The following is a 21,469-nucleotide window of genomic DNA, read 5'->3' on the forward strand; positions in this document are numbered from 1 at the left end:
ATCAAAAATGAAGAAAGGATTCTTTTCTATGTATGAGACTATACAAATAATCAATAAACCATTCTTACTACAAAGTTTGTTTTCTTACTCGCTGCTCCGTCTGAAATCTTCAGAGATTCTTATTTTCGTCTGTTTTTGGACTGTCACGTTGAAGGTAAACCGAAAGTGGGTAATTAAAAGCATAGCAACCCTCCTTTCCGAAAAAAATAGAAAGAGGAAAAAATATTCGAAATTGGGTACATGGAAGCATTGCATGTCCTCTTTGGTGCCCAAATGTCAGAAAAAGGAACATGCATGGCACACGGAATATTCTCCTTTATACGAGGCCTGTTCAAAAAACTCCCGGAACTTTGTCCACAAAATTCTTCTACGCTTACCTTTTACTTATTGTGCGTGATCTCCTTCGAAATACTCTCCTTCACAGTTGCCGAATTTTCTTTCATCTCGTCGGTCGTTGAAAATCTTCGTCCTTGCAACGGGGTTTTCAACTCTGGAAATAAAAAAAGTCCGCATGGGCTGGGTCTGGAGACTACGGAGGACGTACTCTATCGGGACGTGTTGTCTCGCTCACATTTCAGGCCGTTTCCTTCTCACATTTTCTCGCAGGTGCTGCTACACGTCCCGATAGCACCATCTATTAACAGTTTGTCCCTATGGCACGAATTCATGATGATCTCGTGCTTCTCAGTCAAAGAAAGTCAAAGAAAACTATCATCATGTCTTATTTGACCTCACCTGATGAGCGTTTTTGGTCTTGGAGAACCTCTTCCGACCTGTTGTGAAGACTGAACCTTGGTCCCAACATCATAACCGCAGACCCACGCCTCATCACCAGTTATGATTCTCTAGAGCAACATCTGGTTCACATTTGCGCGATCCAAAAGCTCTTCAGAAATTGCGAGGCGAAGGTCCTTCTGGTCTTGACTCATGCGCTGTGGGACGAACTTGGCTTCTACATGTTGCACTCCAAGATGCTGTGTCAGGATTTCATGACATGATACAACTGAAATGTTACAGTCTTCTGCAATCTTTCGAACAATCAGTCTTCGATCGGCACGCGCAATCTCGTTAACGTTCCTGACATGGGCGTCGTCGGTAGCCATCGAAGGGCGAACTGAATGAGGGCCATCTTTAACTTCCGCCCTGGGAACCATTTGTAACTCCGAATACGGCTTAAGCACTCATCACTATAGGCTTCCTGCGCCATTTGGTGTATCTCTGTAAAGATTTTCTTGAGTTTCATGCAATATTTAATGCAGACGTTGTACCTCTAACTCCGCCATCTCGAAATTCGTAAACTGTGCGACACGACGTTCTGTTCAATACAACACTGAACAATAACTAGCAGATACACAAGAATGAAACTTCTGGCAGTTACACGTTAAACACAGGCGTGTGAAGGGATGCCAACCGCATTACGATCCAACACATCACTGGCATGAAATTAAGAACGTTCGGTAATTTTTTGAACCGACCTCGTACATGAGAACAACTGACTGGGTCATAACCCATGTCATATTGCATCTACGAACAAAACAGGATATGCATTACTTTCAGCTACTTTGCTAAGTGCCCATTTTTAAATACTGTATTAATGAATGTTTTCGAATCTTCTAAAATATTCTCGAATATTGTAGATTTTATAATGTTCTAGAAAGTTCCTGAATTTTTTAATGTACTCGAATGTTTTGGAGTGTTCTCTGTGTTCCATAAAGAAGCGATTGGTAGATTACTTTATTTCAAATTAGGTCACTGAAGAATACTTCAGTAGATGTAGGTGCATTATAGAGTATTTAAGAATTCGAGTGTCGCATTAACATTTTTTACGATGTTATAAATGTTCACTTTTTACTATGTTCTAAAATGACGTGAAATGTTCGTGGAGAACAAATTAAAATAAAAACCATGCGAAGCGGGTCAATTTTAGCTAGTAGTGATAATAACAATAATCACACAGTGTAGGCCCTACAGCAGTGAAAAATGAACAATATTTTGTCTATTGCGAGATCTTCCTGTAACTCGGGCAAAGCATTTTCATGAGATACGTCAGCATATGTGATGTGTCTCAATTTTAGTGTCACAGACGCGTGGTATAAAGTATGTGAGGAAACTGATGGTAGTATTGAACTTTTAATAACAATTTAGTTTCGTTATCGAAACAAAATTGAACCCTGAGTCAAATAGTGGAATCTTCAAGCTGGCACTGTATGTGTGACTGTGTTTCGGGAGTGTCAGAAAAAACCTTGTCATTTCAGTATCGAACGCGACATTACGTTCTGCAATGACATTTACCGTTTGTTGGAAGATTTGTTGGAAAACCTGAATATTACATACAAACCAAGTGGAAGCTCTTTATAGTCGGCTCAAAATCAAGCCTGAAGGCAATACTGTTACACAGTACTAAAGATAGGCCATCGATCCCAGTCGCATGTGCTCTCTTACCTAAAGCAGGTTATACCATGTCTAAATCTGTTGTAAACGTTCCTCCTATGGAACTGAAGTACACAGGACGGTGGGCTAATGCTATGCTCCTGGATGCTACAGAGGGATGCTCCGGACACCGCCCACAAGAGGAAGGCAATGAAACGGTGCGAATAAACCAGGCAAGTTCACTTAATGTATATGTCCTACTGATCATGTTAGCATCATAAGTGAAATGTAAAGCCCCAGCTTACTTGTGACTTTGAGCTAGGAGAGAATTTCAACCACGATATTCGTGTTCAGCCCATCTAAATCTATAGAGATCATCTACTTAGGTTTCTGCAATAATTTCGCTGTGGACCAGTATATGCTAAGAGTCGAAAACTGATGAGCAATACTGAAGAATACGTCGAGCATGTATTCTGTAACGTACTTCTTTCGCAGATAAATTACTTTTCCTTAACATTCCACCAATGAATTGCAGCCTGGTACCTGCTTTTCATACAATTAATTTTATGCAGTCATTCCACTTTAGTTCGTTCCGGGCGGTTATTCCCAGACATTTTACGGTTGTGGCTGTTTCCAGCGATTTATCACCAATAACGTGATCTGGCAGTAATGGGGTTCTTCGTTTGTTTATAGGCAATACGTTATATTTTTATTTACTTTCTAGGTCAACTACCAGCTCCAACACTCAACTTCAATATTCTACAGAGCCGTGGTTTGGGAATATGTTAGATGCCTGATGGGACACCGGCAATATTTTTCTACTGGTGGAAGACGTCTTGCGAACCAATATGGCCCACGATGGGTAGGCCGAGCTGGTTGTCGACGTTGGCCTTCAAGATCTCACCTCAACCCTATACTTTTTTTCTGTCTGGGGTCATCTCCGAATTGAAGCGTACAGCACTCCAGTTGACACAGTCGAAGAACTGGAGCAGCGAATTTTATAGTCTTGTAGATACTTGCGAGACGATCCTGGCCTGTTTAAAAGATTTCGTAAGCCACAGCAGAGGCGGGGGCAGTATTTGATACAAATGCGAGAACGACACTTGGAATGCCTCGTCTATGAAGTACGAGTGTACAGTAAATGATAACGTGTAACGCGCTGAATCACAATTGTTAAAGTTCGCCGTGTCGAAATATGGGCCAAATTAGATGGACTCCCAAAAGAAAAGTTTACCTTTCAAACACATTTTTACTGACTAGGAGAATATTTCATGTTGTAAAGGTTAATTGCCTTCTTTAGCAACTGTAATAAAAATCTTATTAAGACCAGACCCGTTTCGTTTTATTTTAAAGGATCTTCATGTGGTCAGGTTTTGTTTTTGTATATCGCATTTTTTGTCTCCCACGCAGGATGGCGAGGGGACAGTGATACCACCCAACAAGAAAGTGTAAATGTGTTAAGTGCAGTGAAAGTGAGGTATGCAAAAACTTGACATATACACATGGAAATTGAAGAAAAATGCCTTAAATAACAAAGAAACCTAACCACTTGGAGATGCTTTAAAATAAAGCGAAAGTCCTATGGCAAGGCTTTTATCTCAGCTGGTACAGACGGCAAGTAACCCATTCAATTTGCATGTGTGCAAATCAGAAAAAAGTGAACGAAAAACAAAGAAAATAACATACAACATTTCATATGAGGTCAGTGGTGGCAAGTAACCAGAGAATCGCAATGATCTAGCAAACAGCCTGTTTGGGGACCCATGTTTGCTGGAAAGTTTTTGCTAACGGCCCCATAGCGCTCTTTTAGGATAAAATACCTTTTACATCTTTGGATTTAGTCCTGTTGAGAACATGCGAAGAGCAATAAATGAATTGCTGCAATGAGCAACTATCCGTTACCTTTATTTAATAGAAAAGAAGCACATTTTATCTTTATTTGATGTTACAAGATGTGCAGATGCTGATATAATAACTGAATTAGAAAAATCTGATTCACAAAAACACTATATTGTGCGAAATTGCCTAATTTGTAAACATATACACCCACTATCTTTAGTGGCAAAGGGTCTCGTTCACATTCAGTCGCTGGTGACAAAATATTCTATAGAGGATTAGGTGTATATTTATTCGCAAATTTTCTAAGCGTTCTCAGTATACAAAATTGTCGAGCAGAATAATGTTCAACTAGTTGTCATTCTGTACTTTTCTTCGCAATACGTGTGAGCTAGACGGGTGTAATGAAATATTTTTTGTGGCGTCAATTGGTAAGGTTAAGATTTTTAAACATTTCTTCCTGAAAAATCTCTGTCTCCTTCAGAGTTAAATCGTATGTTCCGTTTCCCTTCCCCCTCCCTCCCCCTCCCCCCCCTCCCCCCTCACCTCTCTCTCTCTCTCTCTCTCTCTCTCTCTCTCTCTCTCTCTCTCTCTCCCTCTCTCTCTCTCTCTCTTTCTCTGTCTATATATATTAGAAATATTGCAAAGGTGCTAATAAATTCACATCATTGTCCTGACAAAAACGAAATAGTTAATTTACAGACACCATTCGAGTAAACCAGCTGACGCTCAGAAAACTGAGACATGATTGGGCTATCACAACCGTTTCAAGCCTAACACGAAAACGTAGGATGTAAATGTAGCAAGATTTTTGCCGTCAGGAAGAAAGAGCAAAGCCCCTTCCAGACGGAACGTGGTGTTCAACGTGGAACGCGCTGCTGTGGTCATCTTGTTGCGTAACGCTTAGAAATGATCCAGCCTCTTCATATGGAACTTCTATTACGACGCGATCATGTGCGACTGCATCGCGTTCCACTGACAACACAAAAGCTCGCTAAATGGACAAGCGTAAATTAGTTCTTCACTTTGTCAAAGACACAAGTTGAGTATTCGCATGACAATGTTTATTACATTAATTTATACTTTGGATGTTGAACAAACAGTGTTGTTCCTGTGTCCAAGCAACCATGATGCTCTCTTTAGAATGAAACTAGAAGCTATCTACATGCCGCGTAGGTACCATTCTTCCATTTCATTGATATGTGTTCAGAATACCTGGTTTTTTTCTCTGCATCTACATGACTACTTTGCAGTTCACACTTGAGTGCCTGATAGAGGGTTCACCGAACTATTTCTCTACCGTTCAACTCAGCGCGCAGGAAAAACGAACACTTAATTCTTTCCTTGTGAGCTCTAACTTCTCTTATTTTATCACGATGATCATTTCTTCCAATCTAGGTAGGCGTCAACAACACATTTTTACGTTCGGAGAACAAAGTTGGTGATTCAAAATTCGTGAAAAGGTCTCACCGCAACGAAAAACGCTTTTTTTTAAATTACCAACCCAACTCGTGTATCATATCGGTGACACTTTCTCCCCTATTTCGCGGTAACGTAAAACTAGCTGCCATTTATTGAACTTTCACGACGCCCTCCGTCAAATGTATTTAGTAAGGATCGCATACCGCATAGCAATACTCCATTAGATCACTGACAAGGGTAGTGTAGGTAATCCACTTAGAAGACCTGTTGCATCTTCTAAGTGTTCTGCCAATAAAATGTAGTCTTTGGTTCCTCTTCCCCACAACGTTACCTATGTGATCATTCCAGTTTAAGTTGTTTGTAATTGTAGTACCTAGGTACTTGATTGAATTGACAGCCTTTAGATTTACGTGATAAATAGTGTAAGCGAAATTTAAAGAATTTCTTTTAGTAGTCACGTGGATTGCCTCAAACTTTTCACTATTTAGATTCAATTGCTATTTTTCGCACCACACAGATATCTTTTAAATAAAATTCTTCCGGGCCGTTGACCACATTATCAATACATAAAATTTTTCGGCATTGGGTTGGCAAACGTTATTAAAACAAAGGGGCTTTTAGAATGAATTTTCACTCTGCAGCGAAGTGTGCTATGATATGAAACTTCCTGGAAGATTAAAACTGTGTGCCAGACCAAGACTCGAACTCGGAACCTTTACCTTTCGCTGGCAAGTGTTCCACCGACCTTTTTTTTCCTGATCTCATTTTTTTCTTTAATGTTCGTTGCATTTATCTTAATCTAGCAGGAAGTTTCAAAGGCGTCCTTCCTTGCTCTGGGATCTTTTCACGAAATTTTAATCACCATATTTACAGTGCGTACAACAGCCTGGAAGAATTTTATTGACAGTGACAACAGCATCGGAAGCCTACGCTTACGTACAGCTGTCTTGTCTAAATTATTTTGGAATTGGCTTTGGTACTCTGGTCACCTAGGAATTTACATTGTTCAGACTCAATACTCATTTGCGATCAGAAAAATTATGGAAAATTCATAGAACATAATACAGATCTGCACTTCCTACTCATCGAATTCAACAAGCCACTGACAGCATAAAGTGGTAAGAATTATAGAGAGTGACGAGATAAGTTTGAATATGTGCTGTATTTGTAAATCAAATCAGAATGACAGAGATAGAGGCGAGGGCAAAAATAAAGATTTGTGACAGGGCAATTGAAATCTTCACCTTCAGTACAGGAATGAAGCAAGCTGACAGCCTCCCCACTGTCTTATTCAACATAGCCCTGCAGAGCATATTAAATAAAATCTATGAAAGAAGTGCCACGTTTATGGAAACTATCCAGTTATTCGCCTATGCCGATAACATTGCAGTAGTAGAAATGAATGCAAAAACACTAAAAATATACCTGGCAAAGTAAAATCTACGTCACAGTAAATGAAAATAGAACAAGATTCATGGTAAATGCACTCTCTGAGGACATAAGAACCCTAAAGATCGAAATATAAATGGGAAATATTTCAAAGTAGCGTACTGCCTTAGTTACCTGGGAGGCTTGATAGCAAATGATATCAGCATGGAAAGGCTATAAGAAAAGGATACAAGCGGGGAACAGAGCATTGTAAATCTACAAGTCTTCAAAAACACTCTTGTTACGAGGTGGACGAAAATCGTAGTATACGAGGTGCGACAGTAAAATAATGAGACTGATTTTCTTTGAAAGATGTGGCAACCCTGCAGGCTTGCGTAGGCACAATATATTTGACCTTGGTCTATAAGCTGCTTCTAGTCCAAGTGGCACATCGATGCTACTGCTCAGTCGTGAGGTGTGCTGTAATAAATTAACACGTATTTGTGTCTCTCGTCACGGAAATGGAACCACATAATATTGCGCAACTGTGTGCCATTTCTTTTTGCGTTAAAATGGGTAAAAACGCAACGACAACTTACGGTAAGCTTCAGAAGGATTTTGGAGAGGGGGTTATCTCAAGAGCTCAAGTTTTTAGTTGGCATAGAATGTTTAATGAAGGCAGAACGAATGTTGAAGATGAAGATCGCAGTGGACGACGATCAACCTCACGGACAGATGTCAGCTTGTTTGCTAGGGTGCGTGACTCATACTATCTGATCGAAGATTATCCGTGAAAATGATAGCAGAAGAACTGAACATCAATCGAGAAACGGTTCGTCTAATAATAACTGAAGATCTTGGTATGAGAAAGATTTGTGCAAAAATGGTCCCCAAAAATCTCACACCACAACAGCGAGAAACACGGAAAAATGTGGCAGCTGATCTGTTAGAGCAAACGTAAATCAATCCAGAATTGTTGAGTCGTGTTATCACTGGTGATGAAAGTTGGTTTTTTCAGTGCGATCCAGAGACAAAACGCAAAGTTCGCAATGGTGCTCAAAGTGATCACCCAGACCAAAAAACTGGCATGTGAAAGTCAAAAGTGAAATGCATGCTTGTGTGCTTCTTTAATTCCAAGGGAATTGTTCATAATAATTGGATGCCTCCTGGACAAACAGTTAACCAATATTACTAAAAAGAAATTTTAGAAAGACTTTGTAAAAGAGTTCTTCGTGTCCGTGCCAACTTTGCTGATAATTGGATTCTGCAATGCGCCATCCCATACTGCTCTGTCAGTACAGCAATCTTTAACCTAAAAATAAATTTCAGTACTACCACAGCCACCTTATTCACCAAATACCACTCCGTGTGACTTTTTTTCTATTTCCAAGAGTCAAAACGGCGGTCAAGGAACACCATTTTCAAACAACACAAGATGTCCAAAAAGCTGTGAGGAGGCTCTTGGAGGATATTACAGATGAGTTCCAGAAATGTTACATCCATGGCAGAATCTCTGGAAAAGTGTGAGCAATCAGAAGGGAACTACTTTGAATGAGACAACACTAAATTGACTAAAATGGAAGCAACATCGTTTTTTCATATCAGTCTCATTACTTTATTGTCGCACCTCGTATAACTCGCTAATTGTCTCAGTTGTCACAAATGCGTCAGAGATATGGATACTGACAGAAGACGCCAAAACCGCAGTAATGATCTAATGATCTTTGAGCAAAACGTACTAAGCAAAATGTATGGCCCTATAAGGGAGGAAGAAGATTGGAGTAGACGCTGTAACACCGACTACATGCATTAAGAAACGAAGTGTTATAGCAAAATTTGTCAAATTACAAGTAATAGGAAGGCTAGAAGAGAATGGTGGAGGCTAGCATACAAAAGAAAATGATGAGAGATGTGTTCCGTGCCGGTAGGCGAAAAGGGAGGCCTACGAGAAGGTGGACTGAGTGTCTCACCAGTAAGGGAGTCGGAGGGTGGAAAAGAGCTGCAAAAATCTGACGGAGGAAAACAGCTGAAGAAGTGAAGGCTCACCAAGGGTTGCAACGCTACAGAAGAAGAAGACGCTCTAATTATTAGCTCATTCTCTGTAATCATTTTGGCCTGCACGTTCGATAAGAGTTCGCAAACATACATTATCATGTTAGAAATTCATCGCGTGGGAGATTGACGTACCAATTCACGGATCGTGTGAGAGGGATTATGTAATACAGCGAGTGGACAAAAATATGGAATCACAAAAACCGTGGCACATTACCATGCCTATGTAATGCGGTGTAGGAAACCCACTGGCATTCAAAGCAGCTGTCAGTCGTCTCGGAATGGATAAATACAGGTCGTGCATGTTTTTCAAGGAAATCTTATTCCACTGCTCCTTCAGATACGATGATGGAATGGATAGCGTTTACTCAACCTACTACCTAAAGTAGACCACAGAGGCGCAGTAATATTGAGATCTGGTGAGTGTAGTGGTCAGGAGAGGTGCGATAATTCATCCTCGTGCTTACAGAACAGGGCCCTATCGCCCTGGAACACAGCATCACCACTGGGGAACAGGCACTGTAGCTTGGGCTAGACCCAGTCAGTACGCACGGTCCCATAATCCCTGGCAGTAATGAGACGTTGGAAAATAACCATAGGGCCATGGAATACCACGTTAGGGCTGCTCAAATCATCGCCGACACACCGACATGTTTCCCTCTTGGGACGTAAACACGGCCAGAAGTTGGCGGACGTGTAAAACAAGACTCAAATGGTTCAAATGGCTCTGAGCACTATGGGACTCAACTGCTGTGGTTATCAGTCCCCTAGAACTTAGAACTACTTAAATCTAACTAACCTAAGGACATCACACACATCCATGCCCGAGGCAGGATTCGAACCTGCGACCGTAGCAGTCTCACGGTTCCGGACTGCGCGCCTAGAACCGCAAGACCACCGCGGCCGGCAAAACAAGACTCATCCGACCAAATACTTTTCTTATATTGCTCCATAGTCCAGGTGTTACGGCTTTGGCATGACGTTTCCCCGTTACAGGTGTCTGCGTCACTGATGTGTGCTTTCGAAACTCCAACTCGCCCTGCAATTCCCTGCTTACAGAGCTCCCTTCGTGTTGTTTTGGAACTTACAGGATTCCCGAGTGCGACATTCAGTTCTGACGTGACTTTTCCAGTTGTCATTCTCTTATTTTTCGTCACAACCCTCTTCAATGACCGTCTGTCCGTGTTGTAACTTAGTGGATGATATTTTTCAGCTTTCCCCGCATGCGGTATAAATTTTCCATACGGTGCCTCTCGAAACACCAAACACTTAGTGTACCTTGGTTAAGGAAGCATTCAACGTACGAGCACCAACAATTTATCCACGTTCGAATTAGTTCCGACACAATGCACTGGCAGCCACACAGAACACTGCCCTGTCCGCGACTGACACTTTCAACGTGCCGTGCAATGCACAGGTGCCGTTGGAAATGGAATACAACTAATGCAGGCTTGGCTAGCATCTGCATTTATGTTCAAGCATGCAATTCTCGCGCTTCCAGAATGAGATTTTCACTCTGCAGCGGAGTGTGCGCTGATATGAAACTTCCTGGCAGATTAAAACTATGTGCCAGACCGAGATTCGAACTCTGGACCTTTGCTTTTCGCGGGAAAGTGCTCTACCATCTGAGCTACCGAAGCACGACTCACGCCCGGTCCTCACAGCTCTAGAGCTAAGCCATGTCTCTGCAGTATCCTTTCTTTGAAGAGTGCTAGTTCTGCAAGGTTCGCAGGAGAGCTTCTGTAAAGTTTGGAAGGTAGGAGACGAGATACTGGCAGAAGTAGAGCTGTGAGGACCGGGTGTGAGTCGTACTTCGGTAGCTCAAATGTTGAAGGACTTGCCCACGAAAGGCAAAGGTCCCGATTTCTAGTCTCTGTCCGGCACACACTTTTAACCTGCCACGAAGTTTCAATTCCCGCGCTGTTTCCACACTTTTGTCCAGTGAAAAACGAAGACGAAATTAACGACCCAGGAGCCATGAGTGAAGCGTTCGACGAATCCTGAAGTAAAATTCTGTTACCGACCGATAGAAAATCCCAAGAAGTTTCGGTCTCATGTTGGACCAGTAAAGCCGGCCAGAGTGGCCGAGCGGCTCTAGGCGCTACAGCCTGGCACCGCGAGACCGCTACGGTCGCAGGTTCGAATCCTGCCTTGGGCATGGATGTGTGTGATGTCCTTAGCTTAGTTAGAATTAAGTGGTTCTAAGTTCTAGGGGACTGATGACCTCAGAAGTTTAGTCCCTTAGTGCTCAGAGCCATTTGAACCATTTTCGACCAGTAAACGGATCAAGCCAGACACCCTCTGACCGAGGAGGCGCTCAAACGGAGGATGATACAGAAGAGTCCGAAGTACTAAACGTCCCTTTCTAAAACAGTTTCATAAAGGAAGAGCGTATTGTAGTACTTTGTCTAAATCACCGCACGAACGAGAAAATGACAGATATCGAAATAAATGGCCACGGGATAGAAAAGTAACTGAAATCGCTTAACAGAGGGAAGGCCGGTGGGGACCTGGCAGGATTCTACATAGCCTAAGGGAAAAACTTGCCGCACTGCTAACAGCAGTAGGCGTATCATACCTTTTCTGTAATTGGAATGAAGACTTTCTAGCAAACAGGAAATACAGAGTGACTTCGGGCATATCCCAAGGCATTGTTGCAGGTCCATTACTTTTCGCGATATATATAAATGAGACAGCAGACAATATCGAAAGTTCCATGCGGATTTTCGCGAATGATACTGTAGTATACACCGAAGTTGCAACGTTACAGAATTGTAGCGTAATGCAGAAAGACCTGAAGAGGAGTAGAAATTGGCCCTCAAAATAAACGAACGTAACGTATTGGGTATACCTCCACGAAATATCTAGGAGTATTTGTAATTTTATTCATTTTAATAATGAATAAAAATAGGAGCGCGGTTCAGCTGCTAAGAACAGCACAGTGAGCGCATCATTGTAACCAAGATAGACACGAAGCCCACCCCTACCACAGTAGTACAAGTTTATATACCAACTAGCTCCGCAGATGATGAAGGGATTGAAGAGACAAAGAAATTATTCAGATAGTGAAGGGAGACGAAAATTTAATAGTCATGGGGGACTGGAATTCGACAGTAGGAAAAGGAAGAAAAGGAAAAGTAGTAGATGAATATCGAATGGGGGTAAGGAATGAAAGAGGAAGCTTCCTTGTAGAATTTTGCACAGAGCATACCTCAATCACCGCTAACACTTGGTTTAAGAATCACGAAAGGAGGTTGTATACGTGGAAGAGGCCTCGACACAATTATAGGTTTCAAATACATTATATAATGGTAAGACAATGCAAAAAGAAATTGCAAAAAGGTAGGAATTTAAGGAGATGAGACCTGGATAAACTGAAAGAAGTAGAGGTTGTAGAGAGTTTCAGAGAGCATTAGGGAATGATTGACAGGAACAGAGGAAAGATCTACAATAGAAGAAGAATGGGTAGCTTTGAGAGATGAAGACAGCAGAGGATCTAGTAGGTAAAAAGACGAGGGCTAGTAGAAATCCTTGGGTAACAGAAGAGATATTGAATTTAATCGGTGAAAGGAAAAAATACAAAAATTCAGTAAATGAAACAGGCAAAAAGTAATACAAATGTCTCAAAAATGAGATCAACAGGAAGTGCAAAATGGCTAAGCATGGGTGGCTAGAGGACAAATGTAAGGATGTAGAGGCAAATATCAATACGTGTAAGATAGATACTGCCTACAGAAAAATTAAAGAGACCTTTGGAGAAAAGAGAACGACTTGTATGAATATCAAGAGCTCTGACGGAAAACCAGTCCTAAGCAAAGAAGGGAAAGCAAAAATGTGAAAGATGCATATAGAGGATCAATACAAGGGCGATGTACTTGAGGGCAATATTATGGAAATGGAAGAGGACGTAGGTGAAGATGAAATGGGAGATATGATACTGCGTGAAGAGTTTGACAGAGCACTGAAAGACCTAAGTCAAACAAGGCCCCGGGAGTAGACAACATTCCATTACAAATACTGATAGCCTTGGGAGAACCAGTCCTGCCAAAACTCTACCATCTGGTGAGAAAGATGTATGAGACACGCGAAATACCCTCAGACTTCAAGAAGAATATAATAATTCCAATCCCAAAGAAAGCAGGTGTTGACAGGTGTGAAAATTACCGTACTATCAGCTTAATAAGTCACGGCTGCAAAATACTGGCAAGAATTCTTAACAGAGAAATGGAGAACTTGGCAGAAGCCGACCTTGGGGAAGATCAGTTGAGATTTCGTAGACATGTAGAATCCTACGACTTATCTTAGAAGATAGATTAAGGAAAGGTAAACCCACGTTTCCAGCATTTGTAGACGTAGAGAAAGCTTTTGACAATGTTGGCTACAGTACTCTCTTTCAAATTCTGAATGTGGCTGGGGTCAAATACAGAAAGCGAATGGCTGTTTATAATTTGTACAGAAACCAGATGGCAGTTATGAGAGTCGAGGTGCGTGAAAGGGAAGCAGTGGTTGGGAAGGGGTTGAGACAGGGTTGTAGCGTATCCCCGATGTTATTCAATCTGTACATTGAGCAAGCAGGAAAGGAAATAAAAGAAAAATTTGGAGTAGGAATTAAAATCCATATAGAAGAAATAAAAACTCAGTTGTTTGCCGATGACATTGTAATTCTGTCAAAGACAGCAAAGGACCTGGAAGAGCAGTTGTACGGAATGGACAGTGTCTTGAATGGAGTATATAAGATGAACATCAACAAAAGCAAAACGAGGATAATGGGATGTAGTCTAATTAAATCAGGTGATGCTCAGGGAATTAGATCATGAAATGAGGTACTTAAAGTAATAGATGAGTTTTGCTATTTGGGAAGCAAAATAACTGATTATGGTCCACGTAGAGAGGATATAAAATGTAGACTGGCGATGGCAAGAAAAGCGTTTGTGAAGAAGAGAATCTTGTTAACACCGAGTATAGATTAAAGTGTCAGGAAGTCTTTTCTAAAAGTATTTGTATGGGGTGTAGCCATGTATGGATGTGAAACATTGACGATAAACAGTTTAGGGAAGAAAAAGAATATAAGCTTTCGAAATGTGGTGCTTCAGAAGACTGCTGAAGATTGGATGGCCACATCACGTAATTAATGAGAAGTTACTGAATGGAACTGGGGAGAAGAGGAATTTGTGATACAACTTGACAACAAGAAGGGGTCTGTTGGTAGGATATGCTCTGAGGCATCAAGCGACCACCAATTTAGTATTGGGGGGGGGGGCGGCGTGGAGGGTAAAACTCGTAGAGGGAGACCAAGAGATGAATACACTAAGCAGATTCAGAAGGATGTAGGGTGCAGTAGTTACCTGGAGATGAAGAAACTTGCACAGGATAGAGTAGTACTGAGATCTGCATCACACTGGTCTCTGTACCGAAGACCACAACAACAACAACAACATGTTTAAGGAGCGATTTAAAGTGGAACGACCAGATACAACTAATCACAGGAAAGGCAGACGCCAGACTGAGATTCATTGGAAGAATCCTCAGAGCATGTAATCGATCAACAAAGGAGATAGCTCGCAAGGCCCTCGTTCGACCAATACTTGAATATTGCTCGACAGGATGGGATCCGTACCGGACAGATTTGATAGCGGAATCAGACAATTTCCGAAGTAGAGCTGTGATCCCGAAAGTCAAATGAAACAAATTGCATGATATTCCGTCATCTGACTCTACAGACAAATTTACATTACTATTATCAGTTCGGCCATAAACTATTATGAAGTATAACAGTGTTGGGTATAATTATACTTTGTTAAGTGAAGTCATCGTCAATATCTATTGAATTGGGTGTCCCAAATGCAGATAAGTACAAAATCAACTAAATATATGCCAGACTGGTAGCGAACATGCATACCAGCCATAAAACAAATGACTCACACAACGATCATCAATACAGTAGTTACATGAGCAGTGAATATGGTCTGAATGTGTAAAATGGCAGTTATTGATCGTGTATTGATGTTTATTCTGTGTCTCAGTTGTTTTATGGCTGGTAAACAGTTTGCTACCTGTATGTCATACATTTCGGGGATTTTGTGCTTATCTGTACGCTGGGACGCCCAGTTCAATAGATGTTGACGATGACTTTACTTAACAAATGCCATTTATAGTCAAAATTGTTGTGCTTGATAATGGCTTGAGGACAATGTCACAGTAGTAATACAAAGTAAAGAAGTTTGTAGAGTTACATGGTACAAATATCATTCAAGCATTATTAGATATGGCTCTGAGCACTATGGGACTTAACATCTATAGTCATCCGTCCTCTATAACTTAGAACTACTTAAACCTAACTAACCTAAGGACATCACACAACACCCAGCCATCACGAGGCAGAGAAAATCTCTGACCCCGCCGGGAATCGAACCCGGGAACCCGGGCGTGGGAAGCGAGAACGCTACCGCACGACCACGAGATGCGGGCTATTAGATAACTGTGGTCAAAAAAATGAAAGAATTATCAAATGTAACTAATGGTTCGAGAGAGCTTTTCAAGTCCGAAAGATCTGTGATGTATGTGTATAGACTGAAGCGGTGAGCGAAAATTTGTAACGAGGGCAGGATTCGAATCATGAAAGGGTCACGGCGATGATCAACCAAGTCTAGCGGCAGACGTTGCAAGAGAGACGTTCTGCGACATGGTGTGGCTTACTGTTAAATCCCCAACAGCACAATTCCTAGAAGAGTCAGCAAATATATTGCTTCCTCCTACGTATATCTCGCGAAAAGGCCATCCAGCTAAATTAGACAGATTCAAGCCCACACGAAGGCTTGCCGTCAATTGTTGATCCTATGATCCATTCGCTTTTCGAACAGGAAATTGAAAAACGACAGTGGTGCACAAAATACCCTCTTCCACTTACCGCAGCGTGACTTGCAGATAATAAATGTAGATAAACATGTATTGGGTTGGTGCATGAGTTCGCAGCGTTTTTGTTTTGCATGTCGTTATTCCCGTTGCTATGTATTTATCGATTGTCATTTTTTATTAGTAGTTCGCTGTTGCTATCTGAGTTTACGTGTTATTATTTTCTCATTTGGAGATAGTGAGTGGAGCTGCGGTCGATAGAAAATGAAGTGCCAAGTGCGGGACTCGGAACGTTTACGACATATTCTTCTGTTTTAGTTCAAGAGAGTGGTGGCAGCAGCAGAGACAGTCAGAAAAATTTGCACCGTGTGTGGGGACAACGCCACTGCACAGAGCAAGCAAAAAAATGGTTTTCTCGTTTTAAGGAGGACCGTTTTCATATTGGTGACAAAAAATGGCTCTAAGCACTATGGGTCTTCACATTTGAGGTCATCAGTCCCCTAGACTTAGAACTACTTATATCTAACTAACCTAAGGACATCACACACACCCATGCCCGAGGCAGGATTCGACCTGCGACCGTAGCAGCAGCGCGGTTTTGGACTGAAGCGCCTAGAACCGCTCGGCGACACTCGACGTTCAGGAAGCCATTCAGGGTTTGATGAAGATAGTTGAAACGCATTAATCGACAATGATCCATCTCAGTGTACTCTAGAGCTGGCACATCTGAAGAACTGTGATAGTTTCACCATCGTGCGACATTAGCATGCAATGGGGAAGATTCACAGATCAGGTGTGTGGGTACGGTATGCTCTAAGCCAAAGTCACAAAAATCAACAGGTGGCTATATGTGCACCTCTCCTTGTTCGTCATCAATTGTCCCGTGAACAACATCAACTATTCCTATCCAGTGTCTTTAGTGGTGACGATAAATTGTGTCTTTATGCTAACATAAAGGGAAAAGAAAGGAATGATTGAGTCCAAACAAAGCAGCAACTCTCCGTATAAAGGCCTGCGTGCATCCACAAAAAATAATGTTACGGGCCTAGTGGAACAGCGACGATGTAACCGTCACTGCTGACATTCATTGCCAACATCTGAGACGTCTTGCAGATGCATTCCAAGAACAATGACCAGGAAGACTGCGTTAAGCGATAAGGCCACACCGCATTTTGCTAAACTGATGACAAATACTATACTGGAGTTGAGTTAAGAAATCATTCCGCTCCCAAGTAATAAAATTTTCTCGGGCTTCAGCGGCGTCAGGTGGTTAAAATCCCACGAGCTTTCGACCGAGCTGTCCCCGGGTATTCTCAAGTGGTGAGAATGACTGCTGCGTCACCGTGGCCGCATAGTTATATAGCTGCACTGTTGGCTGTGACGTCACTGGTGCTCTCTTTCTCGCAATAAACGGTTATGTTTTCATGCCGCGTCCGTCGTGCCCGTTTTAACATCGAGATAGCCGGGTCCCAGGCTGTGCTGAGTTGCAGACCGCCGTCCTTGTTGATGGTGTTTTCAAAGGTTTTTATTTCAATAGCTTCTTTTATGACGCTATCCCGAAATCCCTTCGTCTTCATAACGACAGATGTTTCGTCAAATAGAATTCGGTGTCCATTTTCTAAGGCGTGTTCTGCCACGGCTGGTTATTCTGGATAGCGTAGGCGTAAGCACCTCTCGTGTTCTGTCCGGCATTGCTCCACAGTGCATACTGTTTGACCGACGTAGTAACAGGCACACTGACATGGTATCTTGTACACTCCAGGCCTTCTAAGGACTTGATCGTAATTCACAGGCCTCGTGAGCTGACGAATTTTCGATGGTGGCCTGAACACCGATGAAATGTTATAGACACTACTGGCCATTAAAATTGCAACACCACGAAGATGACGTGCTACAGACGCGAAATTTAACCGACAGGAAGAAAATGCTGTGATATGCAAATGATTAGATTTTCAGAGCATTTACACAAGGTTGACGCCGGTGGTGACACCTACAACGTGCTGACATGAGGAAAGTTTCCAACCTATTTCTCATACACAAACAGCAGTTAATTGGCGTTGCTTGGTGAAACGATGTTGTGATGCTTCGTGTAAGGAGGAGAAATGCGTACCATCACGTTTCCGACTTTGATAAACGTTGGATTGTAGCGTATCGCGATTGCGGTTTATCGTATCGCAACATTGCTGCTCGCGTAGGTCGAGATCCAATGACTGTTAGCAGAATATGGAATCGGTGGGTTCAGGAGGGTAATACGGGACGCCGTATCACTTGCAGTCGAGATGACAGGCATCTTATCCGCATGGCTGTAACGGATCGTGCAGCCACGTCTCGATCCCTGAGTCAACAGGTGGTAACGTTTGCAAGACAGCAACCATCTGCACGAACAGTTCGAAGACGTTTGCAGCAGCATGGACTATCAGTTCGGAGTCCATGGTTGCGGTTACCCTTGACGCTGCATCACAGACAGGAGTGCCTGCGATGGTGCACTCAACGACGAACCTGGGGGCACGAATGGCAGAACGTCTTTTTTTCGGATGAGTCCAGGTTCTGTTTACAGCATCATGATGGTCGCATCCGTATTTGACGACATCGCGGTGAGCGCACATTGGAAGCGTGTATTCGTCATCGCCATACTGGCGTATGGTATGGAGTGCCATTGGTTACACGTCTGGGTCACCTCTTATTCGCATTGACGGCACTTTCAACAGTGGACGTTACATTTCAGATGTGTTACGAAACGTGGCTCTACCCTTCATTCGACCCCTGCGAAACCTTACATTTCACCAGGATAATGCACGACCGCATGTTGAAGGTCCTGTACGGGCCTTTCTGGATACAGAAAAAGTTCCACTGCTGCCCTGGCTAGTACATTCTCCAGATCTCTCACCAATTGAAAACGTCTGGTCAATGGTGGCCGAGCAACTGTCTCGTCACAATACACCAGTCACTACTCTTGATGAACTGTGGTATCGTTTTGAAGCTGCATGGGCAGCTGTACCTATACACGCCTTCCAAGCTCTGTTTGACTCAATGCCCAGGCGCATCAAGGCCGTTATTAGGGCCAGAGGTGGTTGTTCTGGGTACTGATTCCTCACGATCTATGCACCCAAATTGCGTGAAAATGTAATCACATGTCAATTCTAGTATAATACATTTGTCCAATGAATACCCGTTTATCATGTGCATTTCTTCTTGGTGTAGCAATTTTAATGACCAGTAGTGTATCTTCAGGAGCCGGCTAATCTTTCCCGACACTGTACCACAGAAAGGCAAGAACGCAAGTTTCTTGCTTTCTCGTCCTTGGATTTTAACCACCTGACGCGGCTGGAAGCCCTAGAAAATTTTCTTAATTCATATCGCCGCGAAACAATGCAATCATACATTCCGCTCCCACCTTATTCACCTGATTTTGCGCCCCCAGATTTTAACCTTTTCTTCTCTCTATCGGACACCCTTCGAGGGACTTCTTCTCCGGATGAAAATCGTTACCGAATGTGGCTGGATTAGTTCTTCGCCTCGAAACTAAATGGTTTCTACAGTCGCAGAATCGAAAAACTGCTCCAGCGTTGGCAGAGTGTAGCATATAGTGAAGGAGAATATATTACTGGGTACTAAAAGCTCTGTTACGGGTATCTGATGCGTTCGTTAAACTCGAGGATAACCGCTACGTACTTATGCACCGCGCCGGCAGAAAGCCCCGCGGCGCTGTCGGCTCACCTGGTGCACGTCGAGGTCGCGGACCGCCTTGACCTGCGGGCAGCGCGTCTTGTCCTCGCGCCTGCGCGTCAGCCCCGCCGAGGCCGGAGAAGCGACCAGCAGCGCCGCCGCCAGCAGAAGGCCGCAGCCCAAGCCTGCGCCCACGCCTCCCCTCATGGCAGCCGCGCGATCACTGACTGACTGGCTGGCCGGCCGCACTGGCTGGCCGCCTCCCTCCGCCTCCGCCGCCGCCGCCGCCTTATCGCGCGCTGTGGCCGCGCCTCCGTTTGGGCAGCTCCGACCCAGTCCAGCCCCGCACGTACGGACAGGCAGACCGGTCTGCCCGAAGCAGCGCCTTGCAAGGACTGCGACTGGCAGTGGCGGCAAGAAACACGCTGCCCCGCTTCCTTATGCGTCTCCCGCGGCTACCTCATTACGGGGACGAGGCACCGATCGGAAAGGGAAGGAACACATTCGGCGGTAACCCGCTCCGTCGAGCAGGCTTTACCGCAGCGACCGATTAAGAGGCCTGATAAGGCGGCACCCGAATGCTCTTAACGACACGTCAGCATCGGCCGCAGCGTTTCGTGCGAGACGTTTCCGCTCACACGCGGCGTGAGTCAGCCGACCGGCGGACTTTACGGAGTGCAGCGCGTGACTTTCCGAATTGACCCCGACTCGCAGCAGGAAGAGTTTACTTGCCGCGTTCCTCTGCCCCGCCAGCGACTGTCCACTCAGTTTATGTAACGTGGATTCACTGGAACAAGTTTCACGGTACCGTCTTGGGAGAAACACAGTGTTATTGCTTTCTGTCTAATATCACTTGACTATTAGATAGGCACGAGGCTCACGTGAAAGGCAGGTTCCAGCGCGGACGTGTCAGCACGTGACACTGCAGGTATTACGAATGCCAGCAGCCCTCTCCGGCGGGGAGCGAGTAATTACACTACTGGCCATTAAAATTACTACACCACGAAGATGACGTGCTACAGACGTGAAATTTAACCGACAGAAAGAAGTTGCTGTGATATGCAAATGATTAGTTTTTCAGAGCATTCACACAAGATTGGCACCCGTGGCGACACCTACAACGTGCTCACATCTGGAAAGTTTCCAACCGATTTCTCATACACAAACAGCCGTTAATCGGCTTTGCCTGGTGACACGTTGTTGTGATGCCTCGTGTAAGGAGGAAAAATGCGTACCATCACTTTTCCTACTTTGATAAAGATCGGATTGTAGCCTATCGCGATTGCGGTTTATAGTATGGCGACATTGCTTCTCGCGTTGGTCGAGATTCAATGGCTGTTAGCAGAATATGGAATCGGTGGGTTCAGGAGGGTAATACGGAACGCCGTGCTGGATCCCAACGGCCTCGTATGACTAGCAGTCGAGATGACAGCCATCTTATCCGCATGGCTTTAAGGGATCGTGCAGCCACGTCTCGATCCCTGAGAAAACAGATGGGGACGTTTGCAAGACAACACCCATCTGCACGAACAGTTCGACGATGTTTGCAGCAGCATGGACTATCAGCTCGGAGACCGTGGCTGCGGTTACCCTTGACGCTGCATCACGGACAGGAGAGCCTGGGTGCACGAATGGCAAAACGTCTTTTATCGGATGAATCCAGGTTCTCTTTACAGCATCATGACTGTCGCACACGTGTTTTTTGCGACATCGAGGTGAACGGCCTTTGGAAGCGAGTATTCGTCATCGCCATACTGGCGTATCACCCGGCGTGATGGTATGGGATGCCATTGGTTACGCGTCTCGGTCACCTCTTGTTCAGATTGACGGCACTTTCAACAGTGGACGTTACATTTCAGATGTGTTACGACCCGTGGCTCTACCCTTCATTCGATCCCTGTGA

The 21,469-nt window shown here is 43.6% G+C and overlaps 1 protein-coding gene across 1 annotated transcript in view; it reads right to left on the reverse strand.

The window, feature by feature from the left end:
- LOC126268254 (apolipoprotein D) overlaps positions 1 to 19,985 on the reverse strand; it is a 115,506-nt gene extending 95,521 nt beyond the window's left edge. Inside the window, exon 1 of the mRNA XM_049973896.1 lies at positions 19,618 to 19,985. Coding sequence (XP_049829853.1) covers positions 19,618 to 19,773 — 156 coding nt within the window. The 5' untranslated portion in view covers positions 19,774 to 19,985. The remainder of the gene's footprint in view (positions 1 to 19,617) is intronic.
- Between the last annotated feature and the right edge of the window lie 1,484 nt (positions 19,986 to 21,469).

Source organism: Schistocerca gregaria, chromosome 1 (genome assembly GCF_023897955.1).
Source record: "Schistocerca gregaria isolate iqSchGreg1 chromosome 1, iqSchGreg1.2, whole genome shotgun sequence".
NCBI classification, from domain to species: domain Eukaryota; kingdom Metazoa; phylum Arthropoda; class Insecta; order Orthoptera; family Acrididae; genus Schistocerca; species Schistocerca gregaria.